Source organism: Maniola hyperantus, chromosome 19 (genome assembly GCF_902806685.2).
Source record: "Maniola hyperantus chromosome 19, iAphHyp1.2, whole genome shotgun sequence".
NCBI lineage: Eukaryota > Metazoa > Arthropoda > Insecta > Lepidoptera > Nymphalidae > Maniola > Maniola hyperantus.
The window spans coordinates 10,292,690-10,317,935 of record NC_048554.1 but is presented as its reverse complement, the minus strand read 5'-3'; the positions used below and the strand labels follow the sequence as shown (position 1 = coordinate 10,317,935).

Sequence of the window (25,246 nt, the reverse complement as noted above, 5' to 3'; positions counted from 1 at the left end):
ACGGTTCATGAGATACAGCCTGGTGACAGACGAACAAATAGACGGATGGACAGCGGAGTCTTAGTAATAGGGTCCCGTTTTACCCTTTGGGTACCGAACCCTTATAAACGGTGTCACTCTGCACTCTGTCCGTGACATGGGTCTCACCGTCAAGCTGATGACGTCAAGTGACGGTGATGTCACAGATATGTCAGAATTGCAACTAGCGTGGCCCCCTCAGTCCCTCTCGCTCAAGCAGATTTTCTTACTTGTGAAATGTCATTCCTTCTACACTTCACGTTGTTTGTCAAATACTCACGTACAAATACTTACATTTTGACAAACAAAAAAAAGTGGCCACGGTGATAAGGACAAAAAATAATCATTTTTTCACGTTCTAACAAGAGCTTAAATGCATTTAGCTATCTCGCTCTAGCAGTAAGTGTCACAATAGGGCTACTTCTAACAGTCCTTATTCTGAGATCACCGTTTACTACTGAATCCTAAAAAAAATAGATTGTTCTGCCTATAGATTTAGATAAATTATTTATTTGCAATATAAACCATGACCTACTCTCCCACATATTATATTCAAGTTCACTCACTAATTTTAATCATTCAATGATCGTCGCATTACTCATCTATAATGATCACCGATCATTACCGACATGCAGGTGTTCGTGATTAAAACACTTTTATACATAATCACGACGTGATTAGTGGGCACTACGAATGTTTGAACGACCTCCCTTGCGCAGTGGTGAGCGCTATGGTTGTATAAATGTCCCGGGGTAAATGAGGTCCCGGGTTTGATTCCCGACAGTGGCTATTTGGGAATTTATAATTTCTAAGTCTCTGGTCTGGTTTGGTGTACGGCGTGGCTAGTTTGTACTTAGTTACCACCCTACCGGCAAATCCGTGACGCCAATAGAGTAGGTATAAGCAGTGGCGTGCAAGTCATAAAGGCATAAATGCACTGCTTACCCCAGTTGTAATGGCTCAATGCGTATTTTTCATTATGACCAGCCAGTAAACAGGTTCTCACCTAACTCATGCCTACCCTGGCTTCAAATCCTGTGCGCGCCACTGGGTATAAGTAAGGGGGGTGTGGGTGTAATAAAAACTGCCATACCTGCCCCTTTCAAATTAGCTCGCATATACCATCTCAGAATGCATTGTCACTTACCACCAGATGAGGTTACGGATTAGGTACGTTTGGTTACTTACTTACCATTAAAAGTTGTAGTGTTCCAAAGTGAAAAGAGTTAGGTAGTAGATAGGTATGGTATACCTACCTTCATTAGATACCTACTTAGAATTTCTTTAGAAGATCTTTTGTTAGGAACCTAAAGGTGTACTAGGTAGGTACCTAACTAAAACGTGGCAAAGCCTACAACCAAATAAAGCGTGGATCTGTGCCACGTGCGTGTGCCATACGTCAAGCCGAATTACCCTACGTGTGTATACCATTAGGGCAAGCGATAACATCTGACCTCACTTAATATCGCCTAAGCTTTTCAGTAATAACGCGACACCTTAATTTAGTCGCCTGAACATATTGCTTTTTCTTCAAAAAATCATTGAACTTAACAATAAATCCTAAAAAATCAAAATGGGCGCCATGAAAATTCAAAAAAATTTAATAGTAAGTACCTTATTAACTACTCACTGTCAATGTCCTAGTCGTACCTACTTAACCGGCGGTTACCTTATTAGGCATAATTAGGTAGGTAGGTATAGAATTAGTCTAGTTTTGTAAGCAGCTAACCTACTTAGGTAGGTAGGTAAACAAGAAATAGCTAAGTAAGTAGTGGTACCTACTACCTACATAATATTTCCATTCTGAACAGTCGAATTATTAATAGCTCCAATCCAATTGAAATCTCTCCACCGAACATGTTTGTTACTCAACCAACTTCAAATAGGTAGATAAGTACGTAAGTACCTATAGATCGATAGGTACAAACAAATAAAACAAGGTATAGGTAAGTACTTATCTAGGTACAGTCGATCATAATATAAAACATTTTCCGAGTGGCCACTCTCTCGGTTTGAGTATATTCATCAGCAATCACGCGATACTCCCGAGAGAAACGCTCATTAAAATAAGCTCGCTCCTAAACCATGCCAAAGCTCGTTTCGCTCGCTCTCGACCTACGCGAGCTCCCGATATCTCACTCCGGTCCGGCTCGACGCAGAGCGTGTCACCGAGACGTTACACTACTTTCCCGGCCCAGTGTAGGTATCTGAAAAAATACATAGCGTGTAGGAGGCGTCAGTCGTCACATGTGTAGGCATGCATGTGTGTCACGTGTGTGTGGCGTGTGTGGGTGGAGCGCGCGCGTGTGTGCGCAGGGCGGGGCCGGGGGCGGGCCGCCACCGCCACTCGCCGCTGCTCGCCGCCGCCGCTCGTGGCCGCGCGCTCGCTCCGGCTCCGGCTCACTCCGCGCCCGCGACTCGACCGTGTCGCACGTCCACCGTACCGCGAACGTCCCGTACCCAGTGCCGTGCCGTGCAGTGCCACCGAACTTTACCGAGCGATGCTCTGCTCTCGCTCCGGGAGCGCGATCTGAGCGAAAGGGTTGGAGCGTGCAGCGGGCGGAGGGCGGCGCTGAGCCGCGCACGCGCCCGCAGTGCCCGCGGCTCGGACACACGCGTCCGCACCGGCACGCGCGATGGACGACAAGCCGCCCGGCGCCGGCGGCGAGGAGCACTACAGCCTGCGCTGGAACAACCACCAGGCGCACCTGCTGCGCTCCTTCGAGGCGCTGCTGCACGCCGAGACGCTCGTGGACGTGACGCTGGTGTGCGCCGAGCGCCGCGTGCGCGCGCACAAGGTGCTGCTGGGCGCGTGCAGCCCGCTGTTCCGCCGCATCTTCAGCGAGAACCCGTGCAAGCACCCGGTGATCGTGCTCAAGGACTTCCAGGGATGGGAGGTGCAGGCCGTGGTGGACTTCATGTATCGCGGCGAGGTGTCGGTGGCGCAGGAGCAGCTGGGCACCGTGATCCGCGCGGGCGAGTCGCTGCAGGTGCGCGGCCTGGCCGACCAGGACGTGGCGGACTGCGAGCCGGAGCGCTCGCCGGGCTCGCCGCCCGCAGCCAGCCCGCCCGCCAGCCCGCACAGCCCGCAGCCGCGCCGCAAGCAGGCGCGGCCGCGGCGCCGCTCGGGCGAGGCCGACACGCCGGAGAACCTGTCCATGCGCCGCTCGCCCAGCGGCCTCAAGGCGGTGCGGCTGGCGCGCGGCCGCTCGCCGCACAAGCAGGAGCCCGACGAGCCGGAGCCCGAGGCGCCGCCGCCGCCGCGGATGTTCCCGCCGCACCAGGACCTGTTCGCGCCGGTGCCTCCGCCCGCCGTCTCCGCGTTATCGCTGACGCCCCCACACAGTGAGTACCTTTTGATTGTGATCCCAAAATTTGGCCTGTTATAGAATTCCTACCACAAATACAAATTCAGAATTTCTAGATACCAATTAAGGCAAGGCAGTGAAAGAGCCAAACGAGAAGTTAGTTGAGAATTGCATATCTGTGATTAATTAAGTGATAAGAAATGAAGGTAGTGAATAGGTTGTTAGTTACACGTTGCTCAGTGATTGCGATTTGCGTCTCGCAAATCAAACGCAGGAATGTTATACGGTCGAAGTCAGCGCGCGCGTCATTGTTATTTATTGACAGTGATTAAAGTGATATTAAACGCATAATAAATGTACCATAAACGGTGCACTAACTGTAACGGTAGTGTCGAATGCAGTAGGTAGGTATGTCGCTTGTGCATAAAAAGTAAAAGGTCAGTAACAACAAAGTCGATTTGGATGAACAATTGCCAAACGATAAATAAAATACTAATAGCCAACAAAAAACAGCTGGCCTCGCTTACTCATTGTCAAATAAGGTTCTTATTTATCCAATGCTAAACATTTTATTGATACCTAGTCCTGTAGCAATAATTAAATCATATTGTATCAAATGTAACTAATAATAGCAAGTTACTTATTTGGCAATTAGCTAGGATACCTACCAAAATGCCAAAATACACCAAAATTATTAGAAAAAAAAGAGACTAATGAATTAGTACAAACTGTCTTCGTAATTGTTGTTTAATAAAAATAGAACGTAAAGTAGAATCAAGACTTCGTGAACCAAACTAATGGACATTAAATTTATCGATTTATCGCATGTAGGTTTTAATGATTCGATTAGCGATCGACGCAGAGTGTTAACCGGAAACTTTCACAGATAAATTAAGATCACCCATTCATATGTCGGTTTCCTTATCTATGGTATCCAAAGAGGTTATAGCTTTATATGGTCTATTAAGTTTGCATGTCCTAGGACCCGTTTGTAGAATGTAAAATATAAATTCCGTTTTATCCTTTTGCATGTGATAATCTAGTGTCGGTATAAATTTTACTCTTCAATAATTACTTGAGTTCCTTTTACGCGCATGAGGAGGAAGCAATCAGGGCAGTCATCTTGTTTTACGAGCCCTTTTCGATTTCTAAACCTGTTTATATTGCGGAAATTGATAGTGATTGTGAGATGGTATGTTGGTACTCTGCATATCCTGCTTTTACGTACAACAATGGATTTGAAGAGCTTTTAATGTGAAAATCTAATAAGAAAATGTTTGTTCTAATTAATTGATTCTGATCATCGATGACACTTTTTTTCTTTGATTGATGATTCTAATACCGATGCTATTGTAAAAAAAAATATATAAAAGGTCCGATATTAGATACCGAGTAAAGTGTTAACTACCTAGAAGTCGATGAAAGTGAAAATGTGGAAGAACTTAAAGCAAATATTTAGATTTCATACAAAACAAAAGTCTAACAGGATTCTGTGAAATGCCACCATATGTAGTTAACCTACCTAGGAAAGTAGGTATCAGTTGAGTAGTTAATTACGTATTATTAGTAGACTATAGTAGACCTTATTATGTAGTGCCTGTTACGTAGTGCCTGTTACGTAGACTCCGGTATTCTACCAAGTTAGAAAAATCAGACTCATTAAAAATTTTCGGCTAAGCACCAACAAAATTAACAAAAAACTGCACTCAAACTCCGTAAACTACACTCCAAACCAAATCGTGGTGTTGAATTTGTGCGTGTTTTATTTTACTGACTCCGCAGTTCATATGTGGAGGGCTTGATTACGTCATAATAGTCGTGCAGGATTAAAATGAAGGGTTGCACGCACTCCTTACCCCGATGACGTGCGTAGGGAAACTAAACACACCCGAGGGGAAGTTTCTAAACGTTTTCTTCGCTACTGATTCTAAATTTGAAATGTTCTTTATTTTTTTTGGACGCTCGTTTATACGTAGAATTATAATTGATATTTATTTTGTACTTATTTCGTAGCCAGAACAATGCCCAATATTTTACTCGTAATAATTTATCTACCTCTAAAATTAAATCCCTACGATAATAATGCTTTATTCAAAAATTCAAGATGATTTAAGTGTTCTCGGATTAATTTGAAAGTAGGTAGGTATTTTTAGAAATAAGATTTGAATCTGATTTTTTTATTAAGTAATTAAAATTCGACGTTTTTTTTTGTTAATTTTTGTTTATGATGATGATGATTGTAGTCCGCAATATATTCAGAAGGACTATTGTGATGATAGATAGGTACCTAATTAGGTAAAACACAACAATACAAAAATATAATACAACAACACAAAAAAATGTAGGTACCCATAACTTTTTGACCCTCGATTATCTTAAAAATCTTGAACCCAGAACCACCTCTGCCAGAGAAAAAAATGTGGCCTCTATGGGACTGAGATTAAAAATTAATGTTCTATTATTTAATTTAATTGAAATAAAGAAAACAATACGCAATCTTACGTTCTTATGGTTGTTGTCGGGATAATTTTAATAAGTGTTCATTTTATTGTTTCCTCCATCTCCGTGTGTGATGAGAGGTTGATTACGCTTAATGGTGGTGCGTAAATGTAATGAGGGGTTGGCGGTGACTGCTGGCAATCACGCTGGCTTCCTGATTGTGATTGTGCCCACTTGGAGTCGTCAAGCAATTCCAAATTCGAATTCCGAGCTAGTTTTATTTTTTAATTCAGATTTATTCAAACAGGGCTGCCAATATTCATTTTTCATCATTTTTCAACATCACGTGTCCACTCTCTAAGAAGATTTCGTAAAACCTGCATCAGTCATATAATCTCAATTGTGGTGATTGGCTGAATTTGTGCGATAAGTACTTGTTGCAACAATGCATTGTAGCCAATAGTGAGCGAGCGTCAACCAATCAGAGGTGATTGCGATCGTGACATTGTAGCTGTCATTCTACCGCAATCGAGGCCCAGTTGTCACTTTGACAACTCAATTTTATTTTAACTTTCATCACAGGCTCTGAATTCTAGCCTATGATGGAAGCAGGCTAACTTGGAAGAGATATGGTAGTTTGATTAAACTTCTCAATTCTCATCGATTTCTACACGGCATCGTACCGGAACGCTAAATCGCTTGGCAGCACGGCCTTGCCGGTAGGATGTAAGAAACCACGAGCATAACCTCCCACCAAACCAGATCAAAGAAAAATAAAAAAAATATGAATTCGCAAATTGCCCCTGCAGGAAATTGAACCCAGGACCTCCCACTTATTAGACATCACTTACCACTACACCAAGGTTGTCGTCGAATTTATTGAATACCTACTAGCTGATGGCTGCGACTTCGTCTGTGTTGATTTAGTTTTGAATCTCGTGGGAACTCTTTGATTTTCCGGAATAAAAAGTAACCTACTATGTGACCCTCCAGGTCTTATCCATGCAAAAAATCTCGTAGATCCATTGCTCCGTTGCGGCGTGATTGAAGGACAAACCAACAAACAAACACACTGTCACATCTAAATATATAGGTAAATGTAAAAGATGACTAACTGACTGATCTATCAACGCACAGTTCAAACTACTGGACGGATCGGGCTGAAATTTGGCATGCAGATAGCGCTATTATGACGTAGGTAGGCATCCGCTAAGAAAGGATTTTTTAAATTCAACCCCTAAAGGGGTGAAATAGGGGTTTTAAAATTGTATAGTCCACGCGGACCGAAGTCGCGAGCATAAGCTAGTTTATAATGTGGGTAATGATTACCTACTAGTGGCAACCCTGGTTTCAGACAGACAGAAAGAGACGATTATTGTTGCCTGTATAATATTATAGTCCGTGGTGTGTCGTAAATGGTGCGTTAAATGTAATTGTTTGGTTTTAAAACAATTACTGGCCGTAAAGTGCGTAGAGCAATTGGAATTAGCTTCGTGTGTGGCGATCAGGAATCAGCACATTTATCATCACCACCAATCACCATCATCATCATTGTTTGACGACCTCCTTGGCGCAGTGGTGAGCGCTGTGGTCTTAATAGTGGGAGGTCCCGGGGTCGATTCCTGGTAATGGAATTTTATAATTTCTAAATTTCTGGTCTGGTGGGAGGCTTCGGCCGTAGCTAGTTACCACCCTACCGGCAAAGCCGTGCCGCCAAGCGATTTAGCGTTCCGGTACGATGCCGTGTAGAAACCAAAGGGGTATGGGTTTAACAAAAACTGCCATACCCCTTCCAGGTTAGCCCGCTATCATCTTAGACTGCATCATCACTTACCACCAGGTGAGATTGCAGTCAAGGGCTAGGTATAACTTGTATCTGAATTTAAAAAAAAAAAAATTGTCAACCGATAGACGGTCACTGCTGACGTAGGTCTCTTGAAGGGACTTCAACACGCCACGGTCTTGCGCCGCCTGGATCCAGCGGCTCCCTGCGACTCGTTTGATGTCGTCTATTGTGACGTTGTAAATTTTGAACTACTAACTAGCGTTTCGTTTTTAATAAAAATCTATTTTGTTCAAAGTATGTTGGTGCCACCTAGCATCAAGGTGCAGAACTACGCGTGGGTCGATGTTCAGAGTTCATTCGAGCCACAATAGATGGCGTTTGCTTCGTTGTCAATTGTCGTAAAAATAAAACAAAATAATTAAATAAAACCATAATATCATTTGTTTATTGTTAAGTCATTAACAAAACGGTTCTTATAATATATCCTTAGGTTCCGCAAATATTCAAAAATGAATTGGCTTCATGATCAAACTAAATGAGAGCGGCCACACTCGGGTTGCGTCTGGCAACACCGATTGGTGAGATTTAGAATTTTTCTGGAGTCAACATGTGAAGACGAATTTTTTCGTTCCAGGAAAATCTCACTCCTTTTCGCCCATGGCTTCGCCTGGGAAAATACAATAGTTATAAATTTAGTCATCCTAACGTATTTCAATGTTTCATCAATTATGGTGAGTGAAAAATCAAGTAATGTGGATTCGACAAAATGGCGGTTTGGTTAGAGAAAATCCTAATTTCATGATTTTCCCTTTCAGTTCCAGTTATTTTTACCTTCCCAAATAAATGAGGATAATGGGTTGTGGGTGGACTCCTGAAAACCATTGGTGGCCAGGAGTTCAATAGGTGAGTTGTGTTTGATCGGGAAAATTCCACGTGTCGAAATTTTCACACAGCACAAATTATAATCTTGTTTTTCTTTGTTACAGGGTTTCCGTTTGCGTTTCCGTTTTTAGTTTTCGGTTTTCGTATTTATTTCTTTAGCACATTCACGTTGGCAACTTAATTTCTATGGATAAGACGTGGTGAAAATCTTTGTAATGAAACATTTCGGTTGTGAAGAATCAAGTTAAATTGAGTTTTGGATCTTGGCCGATGCCGTCCAGCTACATTGCAGTCTTCGCACCTACAAGTAAGCAAATGTTTGTATCCTGGAACAGTTTAGTGAACCTTCTTAGTGTATGTGTACAGTAAGAACCCTGTCTTTACTACTGAGCTTTTATTTTGAAACAATTTTATGAATTTTACTGTGTCATTGTCTATTCCATGCCAATGGCATCTTAAATTTAAAACATAGATTTTATGTACTATCTACCTAAGGCATTCTAATGTATCTAAATTAAGTCTTGGCATTAAGCTAGAATAACTAAGCATTATTAGCCATCACTATGTATTAAGCGACCCCGGTAAAAGTTACATTAAAAACAATTTTGCCTAACATCTAGCAAATTTCATTTATAACACCTCATATACATTACAAGGGAGTCGACGGCTAGCTTCTATTCTTTACTAGGTAGATAGATCAAGTAAGTAAAATTATTATTTTTTTTTCCTCTAATCTTTGTAAGGTGGTAGATTATTCCGTATCCGGGTATATTTCTATTCCGCCCAATTTACCACCCTTTACAAATGGCGCCCGAACGTTTTTTTATATAGTTATTTCAGTATATTTTGAGAAATTTTGTAAATTTTATGAAATGTACTCCGCTGATTGTACAATTTTCTAAGTAGTGACACATTGCAAAGAGCACTAAGCTGTTTTTATGGTTAACTAACTAAATAATAACTAATAGTTAGAAATTTTGTTTGATAGTTTAAGTAATTTTCTGAGTATAGTCCAACATTGGTTTTTTTTCTTATTTAATTAACACATTATAAATGGTGCTTATGCCGTAGGAGGGGAAGTATTGTGACGTTGTAAATTTTGAACTACTAACTAGCGTTTCGTTTTTAATAAAAATCTATTTTGTTCAAAGTATGTTGGTGCCACCTAGCATCAAGGTGCAGAACTACGCGTGGGTCGATGTTCAGAGTTCATTCGAGCCACAATAGATGGCGTTTGCTTCGTTGTCAATTGTCGTAAAAATAAAACAAAATAATTAAATAAAACCATAATATCATTTGTTTATTGTTAAGTCATTAACAAAACGGTTCTTATAATATATCCTTAGGTTCCGCAAATATTCAAAAATGAATTGGCTTCATGATCAAACTAAATGAGAGCGGCCACACTCGGGTTGCGTCTGGCAACACCGATTGGTGAGATTTAGAATTTTTCTGGAGTCAACATGTGAAGACGAATTTTTTCGTTCCAGGAAAATCTCACTCCTTTTCGCCCATGGCTTCGCCTGGGAAAATACAATAGTTATAAATTTAGTCATCCTAACGTATTTCAATGTTTCATCAATTATGGTGAGTGAAAAATCAAGTAATGTGGATTCGACAAAATGGCGGTTTGGTTAGAGAAAATCCTAATTTCATGATTTTCCCTTTCAGTTCCAGTTATTTTTACCTTCCCAAATAAATGAGGATAATGGGTTGTGGGTGGACTCCTGAAAACCATTGGTGGCCAGGAGTTCAATAGGTGAGTTGTGTTTGATCGGGAAAATTCCACGTGTCGAAATTTTCACACAGCACAAATTATAATCTTGTTTTTCTTTGTTACAGGGTTTCCGTTTGCGTTTCCGTTTTTAGTTTTCGGTTTTCGTATTTATTTCTTTAGCACATTCACGTTGGCAACTTAATTTCTATGGATAAGACGTGGTGAAAATCTTTGTAATGAAACATTTCGGTTGTGAAGAATCAAGTTAAATTGAGTTTTGGATCTTGGCCGATGCCGTCCAGCTACATTGCAGTCTTCGCACCTACAAGTAAGCAAATGTTTGTATCCTGGAACAGTTTAGTGAACCTTCTTAGTGTATGTGTACAGTAAGAACCCTGTCTTTACTACTGAGCTTTTATTTTGAAACAATTTTATGAATTTTACTGTGTCATTGTCTATTCCATGCCAATGGCATCTTAAATTTAAAACATAGATTTTATGTACTATCTACCTAAGGCATTCTAATGTATCTAAATTAAGTCTTGGCATTAAGCTAGAATAACTAAGCATTATTAGCCATCACTATGTATTAAGCGACCCCGGTAAAAGTTACATTAAAAACAATTTTGCCTAACATCTAGCAAATTTCATTTATAACACCTCATATACATTACAAGGGAGTCGACGGCTAGCTTCTATTCTTTACTAGGTAGATAGATCAAGTAAGTAAAATTATTATTTTTTTTTCCTCTAATCTTTGTAAGGTGGTAGATTATTCCGTATCCGGGTATATTTCTATTCCGCCCAATTTACCACCCTTACACTATCTACCTAGTGGGGGGTCTTCCACTGCGCTTTCCGGTGCGAGCACCTTAGTTTACTAAGGTGCCTAACGTCTATCGGTTTTTCAAACTAAGTATGTGCCTTGCCCGTTGTCACTGCAACTTTGCAATCCACTGAGCTATGTCGGTTACTCTGGTTCTCCTACGGATCGCATTTCTGATCTGCCCCCCAATTGTGTAAGAATAACCATTTCATGGCTATCGCAATCGTCAAGAAATTCTGCCCTTTGATTGGTTGATTCGCTGTTTACATTTTTTCACAGCCAATCAAAGGGCAGAATTCTTGACGATTGCGATAGCCATGAAATGGTTATTCTTACACAATTGGGGGGCAGATCACGTATACTTAGTACGCGACAGGTCGAGATTGCAATGGGGGTGAGGACACCATCATTTCATACCGCCTCATATTGCTATCTCGACCGGTCGCGTACCTACTATAGATAAACTCCAAGCATAGCTCTTTCCTTCACCCGCTGTTGTTTTTTTAATAAACCAGACACCAGTGTAAACCAAAGAAGTATTAAGCCAAGATTTCACTCCAAATTCTAAATTTAAGCTAAACATCAGTCATACGCATTTTCACGAAAATCTGGCAAGCCTCAGACAGGGCTATTTGTTTCTAGAAAGTGACTACAAAATTTCATTGAGTTTGATTGGTTGATATCCAAATGAGAATCTAAGTAAGTTTGTATGGAGAGTGCTTTTTTGGAGAGTAGGTAGGTACTTCGCCATTTTTTGTATCGAGCCAAATTGTGCCAATCGTGTTTAGACTCTCGTAATTCACTAAAGAATATCTTTAATTTTTATAATGTTAAAAAAAATAGTTTTTGAGGCCAAAACTTAATTCTTTGAACATCTGAAATGATTTTCAACACCGCTTTTGGGACGTATATCGCTTTAAATGAGATTATGACACATCATTTAAATGCAAAACTATAGGAACTTTAACTTCGACATTTGCAGATGATAGCGAGTTGTTATTATAGTAATTACAATGAATTTAATGACTTCCATTGCATATCTGAATGACACATGTATTTGAGTCATGTGGGCGTTTAATTTGTACTGTAATCAGTAATGGCGTCTAATTATGCGTTGGTATAGGTATTACTAATCGGTGATGTGTTATGTGAATCCGATATTTGACAACTAGTCAAATCCAGCCAATTTGCACCGTTTTGTAGAATAGAATAGAATAGAATGTTTTTTATTCATGTAAACTTTTTACAAGTGCTTATGAATAGTCAGTGGTTCGGAATGCCGTTCCTACCGAGAAGATGTTTTTTTTTATGTATGTAGTATGTAGGTACACAGATTTTTTCGAGGTTACTAGACCGATTTGCAAATTTATTTCTAAACTTTACAGAGAAGTTTCCGTGGTGGTCCCATAAACAATTCTGGAACAACTCTTTAATCCTGTCGCTGTAGAGTTACTGCCCGCCTTATTTATCGAGATTCAGGAAGTTTTCATAGTGAATTAATATTGTAGGTACCAAGCGATGAGTTTATGCTTGAACTCCAAGTCCCAACTCCTCAACCCTGATGAGGGTCCAAAACCACTACAAAGTAAAAAATTACTTTTGTTTCTAGACGTGTAAGTATGTATGTATGAAGTCGGGCGAGCATAATAAAAGAAACTAGAAATCTAATAGAAACACGTGTAGTTAAACAAAAAAAAAATTAGTATAGGTAGTGGTAGTGGTTTTTAATAAAGTTTTTTTGTATCTCCATATTGATGGCTTATGAACAAAAAATGTAGATATACATAGGTACGGTACAGCTACCTATTGATATTTATACTGAGTAAGAGAAATAGCGCGTAGGTTGTAGAAAAATACAATGATAAAAAATAGAATGATAGTGTGATGTCTTGCCCACAACCCACCGCAGTTTGATTAAGTAGGTTACAGTCATCGACTTCTGAGACTAGGAAAACATTTAAAACAAATTATTGTAATTTATTCAAAGAATACCGAACTTAGTAGAGAAAAAACCGGCCAAGTGCGAGTCAGGCTCGCGCAATGAGGGTTCCGTACTACAGTCGTATTTTTTCGACATTTTGCACGATAATTCAAAAACTATGATGCATAAAAATAAATAAAAATCTTTAGAATGTACAGGTGAAGACCTTTCATATGATACCCCACTTGATATAGTCACTCACTTCGAAAGTTGAAAATACTAATTATTAGTTCATGACCACAATTTAATTATTTTTTGTGTGATCTAACCCTAAATTCGCGGTTTTCAGATTTTTCCCCAAATGTCAGCTATAAGATCTACCTACTTGCCAAATTTCATGATTCTAGGTCAACGGGAAGTACCCTGTAGGTTTCTTGACAGACAGACGGACAGACAGACAGACAGACAGACAACAAAGTGATCCTATAAGGGTTCCGTTTTTCCTTTTGAGGCACGGAACCCTAAAAATAAAATAAAAAATAAAAAATCATGTTGGTCATATTTTGTACTTATTAGGTAGGTAGGTATATTGTTTTCAAAATATTAATTATAAAGTAATTACATTATTTTCGGATTAACAATAAAAACACGATCTGATACAGTAATTAAAAACAAGTAAACCGCAAATCCGATGACCCGGTAGATGACGTTGACCTTTGTCTCTTAAAAAAAATAAAAAGTGACAGCGCGTGATGGGCGGGAACAAAAGAAAAGATACCTACCTACTGTAAAATCGGCAGCCGTAAAAATAGGATTAGTGATAAATGATAATAATTGTGTGATAGGTATTTCTTTATTGTTAATCAGATATCAGAAATTTTATAAATGCGAAAGTGTGTCTGTTTATCTGTCTGTCTGTCTGTCCGTCTGCTAACCTTTCACTGCCCATCCGTTCAACCGATTTTGACGAAATTAAAACAGCGACAGGTGCATCTTGCATCCCGGGGAAGGACATAGGCTAATTTTTATCCCGGAAAATCAAAGAGACATGACATGCTTGACTCCGGCGAATATCTATAGTAGATATTCGCTATTTAATGAGAAATTTCCAAGAATGTGTATCAGGCTTTTCGATTTGTATTTTGCTATACTCGTACGAACTAGCCTACTAAATATGTTTTCCCAATGATGTTGGAAAAATAATAACCTTTGCCGGACAGACTAATAATATAGGTATTGGCACTCGTACCTACTAACCAAATTGGGTCGTCTGTTTATACTTAATAACCAAGCTAAGGTCGACAATGTTGCAGGGCCTGCATACCCCCGCCTTTCACAAGTCACCTGTGAAATAAATAGCAGATAGAAATGTTCACAATAAATTATCCCAACACTACCGTAATGCGAGAAACGCCTACAATTTCCTATGTGTCCCGAACGTAGGGTGACCATGTCGTGCTATCTATTTTCTTCATGATATTCTCAAAGGTGTGATATCTGGAACCACGCTTACCAAGTTCGAATTGTCGCTAAGTATGATCTTATCCCTTCTCATTCTGAGAGGAGAGGAGAAGGCTGTGCTCAGCTGCTGTGGGTCAGCGAAGGGTTGAGATGATGATGATGATGATGATTTCTTTAGATAAAACCCGTTCACAAAAAATGAATCAGGTGCATCTTAAGCCAGCTGATCGATTTGGTAAAACCGGCATCAATCATCATTACAATCGCAATTTGTTGAGATTGGCTGAATTTATGGTTTTCTTGTTGCAACAATACATTGTAGCCAATTGTGAGCGAGCGTCAACCAATCAGAGATGATTGCGATCGTGACATTGTAGCTGTCATTCTACCGCAATTGCGCAATGTATGCTGATAAATAAGCAACACAGCGCCTCTTGTTAATTATTTATTAAAAAATTGACCGATTGTAGTACCGAGTATTTTAAGGCAAAACTTAGAAATAAGTGTATTATTAAAACTTAGAAATAAGTGTATACTTATTTCTAAGTTATATTGCTACCTAAACAGAATACGTAAACAAAACATCATACGTGTTGTACAATACCTATTAATAAGCAAGGTACCTACTTATCATGTGACGCGACGCAAAAAAAATGAAATTCATGATATGACCACAAGAAACGCAATAGTGTTACTTTTATGATGTTTGGATATCCATTTGCTGGAAAACCCTACTTATTTACTTGAATTCTTGGAATCGAACGTAGAAATTCAATGACTCGAGTGTGACTTGTAATTTTTGTTACATAAATATAATGTGGGCTAATTTAGTTGTGCACAATCTCTAAACTAAATTGACGAGTCTCAAAATGTTCCCTACAGGAAAAGCTAGCACTACGTTTGGCGAACAAGCAATTATTTCCAAATAATATTAGAAAATAAACAGCGTCCTTGGCGTGGCAAACCATTTTAAAAGTACAAAACAAATTATGTTGTAATATATTGGTCCCTCCTCTTGACCGAATTTCTGTAGGTTCATTCATGGTTTACTTAAAAAAATCCTTGGTAAAGTTTGCGCTCGGGAACCCAAAGTTAAGGGAAATACCACTTTTTGATAGTAGCCTGAGAACCGGGCCTGGTTCTTTCTTATTTTATTACTTGCCGCTGTTAAGTGTTGCTAACTAATTTACTGAAAACTATCACCTACCTGCTTGATTTAATAATAACATACAGTATATATAGCAAACTAACACGAAGTACCTACCTATAGAAAAAAGGACATCGTACTTATGTAATATTTTACGAATAGTTTAATGTTTTACAGAATTCTGATTATTTTTATTTTCAAATGATTACACTAGAAAATGGATAATATTTTTCAGATGTGCGATATGAGTATGACATGCAATACGGTAGGTATTTGACAACTAGTCAAATCAGTAACTTTTTATCAAACGTCAAACGCGCACTTGGTAGGTATAGGTACTTATGCGATATTAATAAAATTGAGTGCTTATGAAATACTGGAATGTGACGTCACATCATAAAGACGTACTTTTTTTTAGTTTAATCGATAATTTAAAATGGTTACACATTTAAAACTAAAAAAGGACGTGAATATTACGTATTTTGGAAAACATTATATTTAATAATCAATGAAAAATAGTTTATTTTTGATGTAGCAAATACCCAATTTATCCTTTTTTGGGGGCAGTCTGAAAAGCTCCAAACGATATGGTGACCCTACTCGGAGGCCTATTTAAGTCATTCGGTATCTCGTTCGCCGATAGCACGCCGATTGATATCGGCTTTCGCTATACCTTGTTCTTACTAGCTATGCAAGATATATGCATAGGTATTATGTTGGATTTGCGAGCTAATATTTTAAGACGATTAAAATATTAGCTCGCAGACAGGAAGATCTCTAAGAAATTAAAATTTTTGTAATAAGTAAGTACTTTAAGTAATCATCTTTCTACCTGTAAAAATATTAGTCCTGACTGACTGACTGGCTAAGTAATCTATTAACGCACAGCTATACACCGCTGAGCTTAGAAACTTTTAACAGTAGGTTTCTTTCATAACATAAGCACTCACTAAGAAAGTATTTTAATTATGTCAAACTTGTTCATCCAAGTGATCAACTCATCGCACGGATCTCCTCTCAGAAGGAGAAGGGTTTAGGATTTTTGAAAATTCAACCCCTAAAGGGATGAAATAGGGTTTTGAAATTTGTGCAGTCCACGCGGACGAAGTCGCGAGCATAAGCTAGTTGGTTATAATTATATTTATGCCTGCAAATTATGTTGAAACAAAGAAACATATCATTAACTCATTAATTTATTTACAGAATATGAGAGACGCCACACTTGTACCATAGTATAAAGAGAGGCACAGTAGTCCAACGCCTTTGATCTCGTGGTAAATGACGACCACGACGAACATAATGCCCTAAACTGCGTCATCTGTTCTAGTCGCTCCTCGGCACGCTCTTGCACTTACCAGTTACAACACCATTGCTTCTCTGTCTATACCTACGCTTTTTTAAAAGAAGAATGTTAACCTTTAGATGACGCACAACAGACGGAAACGTTAAAGTGCGGAAACCAGCCCAGAGTGAAGAACCATTAGATGATGCCTATGACTTCGACCGCGTGGATTTGGGTTTTCAAAAATCCCGTGGGACCTCTTTGATTTCCTGAGATAAAAGTCTATGTCCTTCCCCGGGTTGTAAGCTAACTCTGTACCAAATTTCATCAAAATCGGTTAAACTGTTGCAGCTAGTAGACAGGCAGACAGACACACTTGCATTTATAATATTAAGTATGGATGTTTAATGACTGGTATTCCCCTTTCCCCTCCAACTAAACATCAAGCTTGTGCTAGGAGTAGATACGACAATAGTGCAACGGAAGGGGTTTGAACCGCGCGCCGACCTTTCGGTTTTCAGTCCACTATTTTAACCGTTGCGGTTGAGCTATTGAGGATTTGTGTGTTTGTGTGTTTTATCACTCTTATACTCTGTGCTTATACTCAGTACTAAGTACCTATATGAGGCGCCGCAAAAACTGCAAGTTTACCACACAATGGATAAGTCGTAATTATCGCGAGCACGGCATGTAGGTATGCAATTATCTATACCCACTGACATAACAACGCCATGTGGCTATTTGTAGAACTTAGATATAAAACGGATTTAAGATTCATTGGTTATTATTATAGGTTAGTAGAAACGGTAACTAGGCTGAAATTAAAATCGATTATAGGGTAGTAAAACCAGTAGGTCGATTTCGTAAAACCTGCATCAATCATTATTACAATCTAAATTGTTGTGATTGGCTGAATTTGTGCGATTCTTGTTGCAACAATGCATTGTAGGCTGTAGCCAATAGTGAGCGAGCGTCAACCAATTAGAGGTGATTGCGATCGTGACATTGTAGCTGTCATTCTACCTTAATCGAGCAGCAGGTACTTTGCCTACAGAAACATTTTTGGCTACAGTAAGTTTTCTTTCAAACAAAACATTTTGGTCGAAAAGATGTTTTTTTTTTTAAAAACGAACATGTTTACAACACGTTTTTTGAACATTTATTTAAAACAGTGCCAACCTTGCCAGCCTTTTTTAGTCCAAAAGTAAGAGATATTGCAAAAGTTAGAAAATTGCAATGCAAAACTAAAGAGAAGTATCTTTAGCGACAGGTCGAGATACTCGTAAGTAGCAATCGGGCATGGAACGCCCTGCACACTCGAACTCGAGGTGCGACTTACGCACCGATTACCTATATTTACCTAATTTTTTAAATAAACCTATACTTACCTAATTTTTTAAATAAACATTTTACTTACCAAATCTCTTTGGCCGCCTTACTGAACTGTATCACGACAGGATTGAAAAAAATCGGTGAACATACATTAAAATAACGGGCCAAATTGAGAACCACCTCCTTTTTCGAAGTCGGTTAAAAAAAGACCAAAAAGACAGACTATTAAATAATAATGTAGTAGGTAGATGCTACACGGGCGCCATTTAGTCTGGAAATAAAAAATGCAAAACTTAATTTATTCTTTATGTGTCTTGATTTATGTCTGGAAGTTGCGCAAGCGTCGATGTCAAGACATAATGATATCATTATCAACTCGAACGTTTATACACTAACAGTGTTGTTGCTACATGTTTACCTACTTTTGCGTATAATTATTTCAAAAAAACATATCTAGACTAGGTACTAAGTAATTCTAAGAAAAACTGGCCAAGTGCAAGTTCCGTACATTAGAAGCGTAGGTACCTATGTGGATTTATTAACCGACTTCCAAAAAGGAGGTGGTTCTCAATTCGGCCCGTTTTTTTTTAATGTATGTACATTGTACACCGATTTTTTCGAGGTTTGTGGACCGATTTTGTTGCGTTACAGCGAGACAGAGACAATGATTCTGACAGAGACAATGCTCTACAAATCCGCTATCTCCTTCTAAACGTCGATGTACTACATTACTTTCTGTCGCGTACCTACTGTAATAGGTAGATGTAGATATACACACTGCTACGTAGATACCCATCTGTATTTATTTTAAAAATAAAAAACAGTCCTTGCCCGAGGGCAGTTGTACACGCTGAGAATCGCAAGTAGGCCACCGGCGCAAAGTGTCGATTGAATGTAAATGCGTGGGCGCTTCACTATCATCCGCTAGAGTGCGCATGGCGACGCGTTCCGCGGACAAAAATCTATAACTTAATTTTTTTAATCTTTTTTTATTCCGATACAAGTTACCCCTTGACTACAATCTCACCTGGTGGTAAGTGATGGTGCATTCTAAGATGGAAGCGTTGCTGTTTTTTATCTTTGGTTTCTACACAGCATTGTACCGGAACGCTAAATCGCTTGGCGTCACGACTTTGCCAGTAGGGTGGCAACTAGCCACGGCCGAAGCCTCCCACCAGACCAGAACAGAAATTTAGAAATTATAAAATTCCAAACCCCTGCCGGTAATCGAACCTGGGACCTCCCACTAATAAAACCATAGCGCTTACCACTGCGCCAGGGAGGTCGTCATTACTTATAATTTTGTACTAGATTATAGTTTTTACCCGTGACTTCGTCCGCGTGGATTTAGGTCTTTAAAAATCCCCAGAACACTTTGATTTTCCGAAATAAAAGTAGCTTAAGTATATTCATCTCTGGGATGCAAGCTATCTCTGTACAGTACGCGGCAGAAAGTAATGTACATCGACATATAGAGGATTTTTAAAAACCTAAAACCACGCGGACGAAGTCGTTGGCATCATCTAGTTCTGAATAAATAATTTGAGTTTGACTTTTAAACTACCGTGAGTGATTTCCATTATAAATCACAACTCAATCACAACAATCAATTCACAACGCGCTCTACGGGCAGCGGCACGCGCGGCCCGCAGTCAAAACCGCGGCGCGTGCGCGAACTGACTCCCTTGAAAAAGGACCCCGGATGGGTTCGAAACTAGTCGGGCTAACGTCGACTAAACACGTGAGTACAGCCGGGACAGATATTATTTATAATTTGAGTTTGAGCACCGTCACTTTCCCACTTGAATCCGTACCGCATGGTGTCGCTACACACCCTTGCGTGCGCGCAGCTTCGTGCTAATGTCTCGGGTCTCTTTTTTGCCACCCTTGAAGGTCATGTGCTCGATGGATTCACCTTGCGATTGCGTGTGCATTAATGTTAACTATTGTTGTACGTGACGATACCTACTGGTGTACTGTCGAGAACATTGGGAAGAGTAGGTATCTAATCCTTTGCTTGCTAGATTACAGCTGTGGTAATGGTTAAGGATCAACTTTTCTAACTAGTTCTAGCTTATTCGGCTACGGAACATTATCCGTGCAAAGTTATTTCTTTCATGACATCCCTGTCTTATGTAAATAAAAATGAATCGCCGAAATGTATACGTAAAAGTAGGTAATATGTACGCACATAACTTCCGAACGACATACAGTTCGTTATTATGATAGGTCAGAGCCTCAATAGCTCAATAGCTAGGTAAAGGAGTGGACTGAAAACGAAAGGTCGACGGTTCAAACTCCGCCCGTTGCACTATTGTCGTACCTACTCCTAGCACAAGCTCGACGCTTAGTTGGGGAGGAAAGGGGAATATTAGTCATTAAACATGACTAATATTATTTTAAAAATTAAAAAATTACAATAAAAAAAATTACAGGACAAGGTTTGTATAAAAAACCGGCCAAGTGCGAGTCAGGCTCGAACAATGAGGGTTCCGTAGTACAGTCGTATTTTTTAAACATTTTGCACGATAATTCAAAAACTAAGTATGATGCATAAAAATAAATAAAAATCTGTTTTAGAATGTACAGGTGAAGACCTTTCATATGATACCCCACTTGATATAGTCACTCACTTTGAAAGTTGAAAACACTAATTATTAGTTCATGACCACAATTTAATTTTTTTGTGTGATCTAAACCTAAATTCGCGGTTTTCAGATTTTTCCCCAAATGTCAGCTATAAGATCTACCTACCTGCCAAATTTCATGATTCTAGGTCAACGGGAAGTACCCTGTAGGTTTCTTGACAGACAGACGGACAGACAGACAGACAGACAGACAGACAGACAGACAGACAGACAGACAGACAGACAACAAAGTGATCCTATAAGGATCCGTTTTCCTTTTGTGGTACGGAACCCTAAAAATATTTTGGTAAAGCCACGGGAAAAGACAGTTCCCGCGGGATGCAGACGAAGTCGCAGACAACAGCAAGTCTATGATAAAACTTGATATAATTTTTGACAGTTTCATGGAGCACGATTTTTTGAATAGATACATAGAACAATTATTGTGCTGCAACAGTTACCTAAGTCAAAACTGCAGAATTATTTACTTACACGCTCGCGATCATTACGAAACCATGATGATGTAGGTAGTAGGTATGGTGTGCGGTCCCATAGTCGAAAACAATTACCGAAATGACCCCTACTGTCAACGGACATTATATTTCGCTTATGTACCCACCTATTCGTTTCTGTAATGTGAGAATGTGTCGTTTAAACGTAAATTACCACTAAAACGATCGCGACGTATAAACGATAGAACAATGTTGCAGACGTAAGTTTTAAAGTATTATGTCATCATTATCATCATAATCAACCCATCACCGGCTCACTACAGAGCAACGGGTCTCCTCTCAGAGTCAGGGTTTTGGCCATAGTCTACCACCACGCTGGCCATGTGCGGATTGGTAGACCACACACCTTTGAAAACATTATGGAGAACTCTCAGGCATGCAGATTTCCTCACGATGTTTTCCTTCACCGTTGAAGCAAGTGATATTTAATTAATTAAAAAGCACATAAATCCGAAAAGTTAGAGGTGCGTGCCCGGGATCGAACCCCCGACCTCCGATTAGAAGGCGGACGTCGTAACCACTAGGCTATCACAGCTAAGTAAGTATATCACAGCTAAGTAAGCTAAGTATTATGTACCTACCATAATAATAATTTTGATGTGTCTCAATTGGGCAAAGACCTCTTATTTTGGAGCTTCAAGTCCACCACACTGTCAGTTGGTTACTAATGGGGTTCGAATATTTTAGTATGGAGCCTCGAAATAGCAGTTTTAAATTCACGCTTAAAATCTGACATCAATACAAACAAGTATCGTGTGAGACAAAATCTTCCAAAGCGTCACATTTCCGAGATATAAGCTATTAAAGTTATACTGGTGGAGTCATCAGTAGGTACAACAGTCTAGCCACTAGTCTAACTTTGATAGTTCATATCTCGGAATCTTGACACTTTTGGAGATTTTCAAAAATGTGTTATTATGATAGGTTTTGTGCGTGACCGCTATTTTGGTAAAAAGGAAAATGGCGGACTACTAGGTAGGCCAAAAGCCAAGAACCAGTGGCCGCCCGCGGTCGGTAGTTTTGCAAAGCCGTATAGGTAATAGCCTAAGCTCTAGATTAAGACGCAGACGCCCGCCTCCTATTCCGGAGTTCGGGGGTTTTATCTAAATGCGGTTACAATTTCTTTAATAAAAGATGCTAATAATTAATTGTTTGCTAACCATCGAGTTATGATGTAGATGAAGAAAATTCCATATCTTTCCCAGCCATGCTAAATGACAGATTTAAGTCGCATAAAGTTAAAAAGCTCAGGTATGGACTATCCAGCTACCCGACCCACGCATTCCAACTACTTACTAGGCAATAACGGTTTTTGAAAATAGGCTAGGTATTTTTAATTGGACCTAAGTAGCGCGTGCGCAAGCTCTTTCCCGTCTCCCAGTATAAACCCCCATATAATAGTCTCCCGCCATAAACTTATCAATTTACGACGCACTGAATTTATCAATATTAATATCTATGCATCGAGAGCAGCCTTAATATCAAATTCAAGACAGCCTGAACGATTTAAGGTCTCACAACACAGGTTTATGTAAATAGCGACCAATTTACAATACAACATTACGCAGTTCCATTTGTTTTGTCAGATCCCGTAAAGCATCTGCAGACGTGCCAACTCCGTAGCGTCTAACTCCAAAAGTTGGTTGGCTAGTAGGCCCATAAACTGAAATACAGTGCACACTCATATTTGACAGTTGACAGTTCATTGTATAAAGAAGAATCCATACTATATAATGTACATCGACCTTTAGAAGGAGATATCAGACTGGTAGAGCACTGTCTCTGTCGTTGAGACCGACAAAACGTCACATAGGTATGAGTGACAGGACAACGCTCTACAAAGCCGAAATGTCATTCTAAAGGCCAACGTACATTACTTTCGGCCGCGTACTGTAGAAATGCTTAAGTGCGTGTCTGTTTGTTATCTTTTCACAGCTCAACCGCTAAACCGATCTTGACGTTTGGGACAGAGATAGCTTGTATTCTGGAGACGGGGATAGGACGTTTTGAGATATTAGGGGATTTTTAAAACCTAAGTAAATCCACGCCGATGAAGTGACTGGCATCACCTATTTTGAATAAACTTTTTTGACTTTATTATTAAAAAATGCAGTTAGTGTGCGTACTAAAATAATGTAGTTATGTACCTACCTACTCAATAAATGTTAGATAGAATAAAAGATGTTGAACAACCGTGTAGATATGATAGAAACTTATTGGCGAACACATTGTCGGAGCCCCTTAGCTCATGACTGGATTGGGACATGTCGGCATATCTGTCGATGTCAATAAAGAACAGTTAGCAACATTCCCATCGCGCAACCGGAACTAGAATCACACATTATATTTAATTTTATACGAATTTAATAACAAGTGAGATGCGCAGCCATTGTCTGTGGCATGACCATGTGAAATAACCGCTCGATTTTTTGCCGCCGATAAAGAGGTGCCGACACACAATCCGGAGCAAGATTGATGTTCAACGATTCGTATGCCCGCTGCGAGCGCCGGCCTTAATAATTAATATTCCATAATCCATTCAGTCTAATATATTACTATCAAAAAGCTACCCCTGAAGAGGAGGAGAGATTCGCAACGTTCTCCTCTGCCAAAGTTCTTGGCCACTGGGTCAAATCAATCAAACAACTTCATCATCATCATGATCTCGACTATCGCCGGCTTTCATCATCATCTAAAATTTCATTCTGAAATTTCTCTTAGAATGAGAAGAGTTTGATCTTTATACCATACTAGCTTATGCCCGCGACTCCGTCCGCGTGGACTACACAAATTTTAAACCCCTATTTTATACCCTTAGGGTTGATCTTTAACTATGAGATGTTAACGTATTATAAGCTTAATAAAATATGTCATACTGCTTATTGCTAAAATATTAACCACAAAACTACTTTATAGACACTTCAAAACTGACAGACTTTCATACAAACTTCAACCCCCCTATTTTACCCCTTCAGGGAATGAATTTTGAAGAAACTTTTTTAGAGGACGCCTACGTTATACCTAATAGCTATCTGCATGCCGAATTTCAGCGCGATCCGTCCAGTAGTTTGAGCTGTACGTTGATAGATCAGTCAGTCAGTCACCTTTTCCTTTTATATATATAGATTCCTGCGCGCTAGCCAAGTGCCGTTCCTAATCAAACAACTTATTAATGCTTTGCCTTATTAAGCTCCCCAAGCTGGCTACGAAATAGTCCTGATTTCAAAGCTCTGCTCTATATCAGTCTGTGTTCTACTTCAAGTTACTCTTGTCATCTTAGTGTTTTAATTAATTGATATATTGTTACAATTTTACAATACTGTGTGGCGCGATAGCAGATTATTAATTTACAAAGAGTGCTTGCATTCAATTTCCCGTAACAAACAAGTCTTAAAGTCTCCAACAAGTTCTTGGATCAAACAAGACCAGAATCATGCTGACTTTCGAGACTTGGCCTTCCTCGGGATTAACATTTGTTAGCTGCAATGGCGGAGAAAGACACTATGTCCATAGTCCACTCCTAGACGTGAGGCTCGATGCTCCCAATACCTAACGCTAGGATTCTCTTTCACTGTTATTAAAACCTCAGCTTTATTACCGGTAGCGGTGTCGACTGTCGCCGTCACACAACACACCAAATTGATTTCGGCCGTTTAATTTGAATGAGTGTACCGTGAATGGGAATCGAAATAAGATCACGAGCTCTTTGCGTTGGTTTCAGTAGGCTTAGTATAAGATTTTACAGTAGGTACGCGGCAGAAAGTAATGTACATCGGCCTTTAGAATGATATTTCGGCTTTGTAGAGCGTTGTCTCTGTCACTCATACTTGTTTTGTCGGTCTCAACGACAGAGACAACGCTCTACAAATCTGCTATAGCTCCTTCTTAATATCGATGTACATTACTTTCGGCCGCGTACTTTTACATCGTCATTTAGAATGACGTAAACATACCGGAATCACCGGCATCACGGCATCGTACCGGAACG

The 25,246-nt window shown here is 39.6% G+C and overlaps 1 protein-coding gene across 1 annotated transcript in view; it reads left to right on the top strand.

The window, feature by feature from the left end:
• The first annotated feature begins 2,435 nt into the window (after positions 1 to 2,435).
• Positions 2,436 to 25,246, top strand: part of LOC117991097 (protein jim lovell-like) — a 56,376-nt gene continuing 33,565 nt past the window's right edge. The window contains exon 1 of the mRNA XM_034978653.2: positions 2,436 to 3,363. Within this exon, the coding sequence (XP_034834544.1) occupies positions 2,655 to 3,363 (709 nt within the window). The 5' untranslated portion in view covers positions 2,436 to 2,654. The remainder of the gene's footprint in view (positions 3,364 to 25,246) is intronic.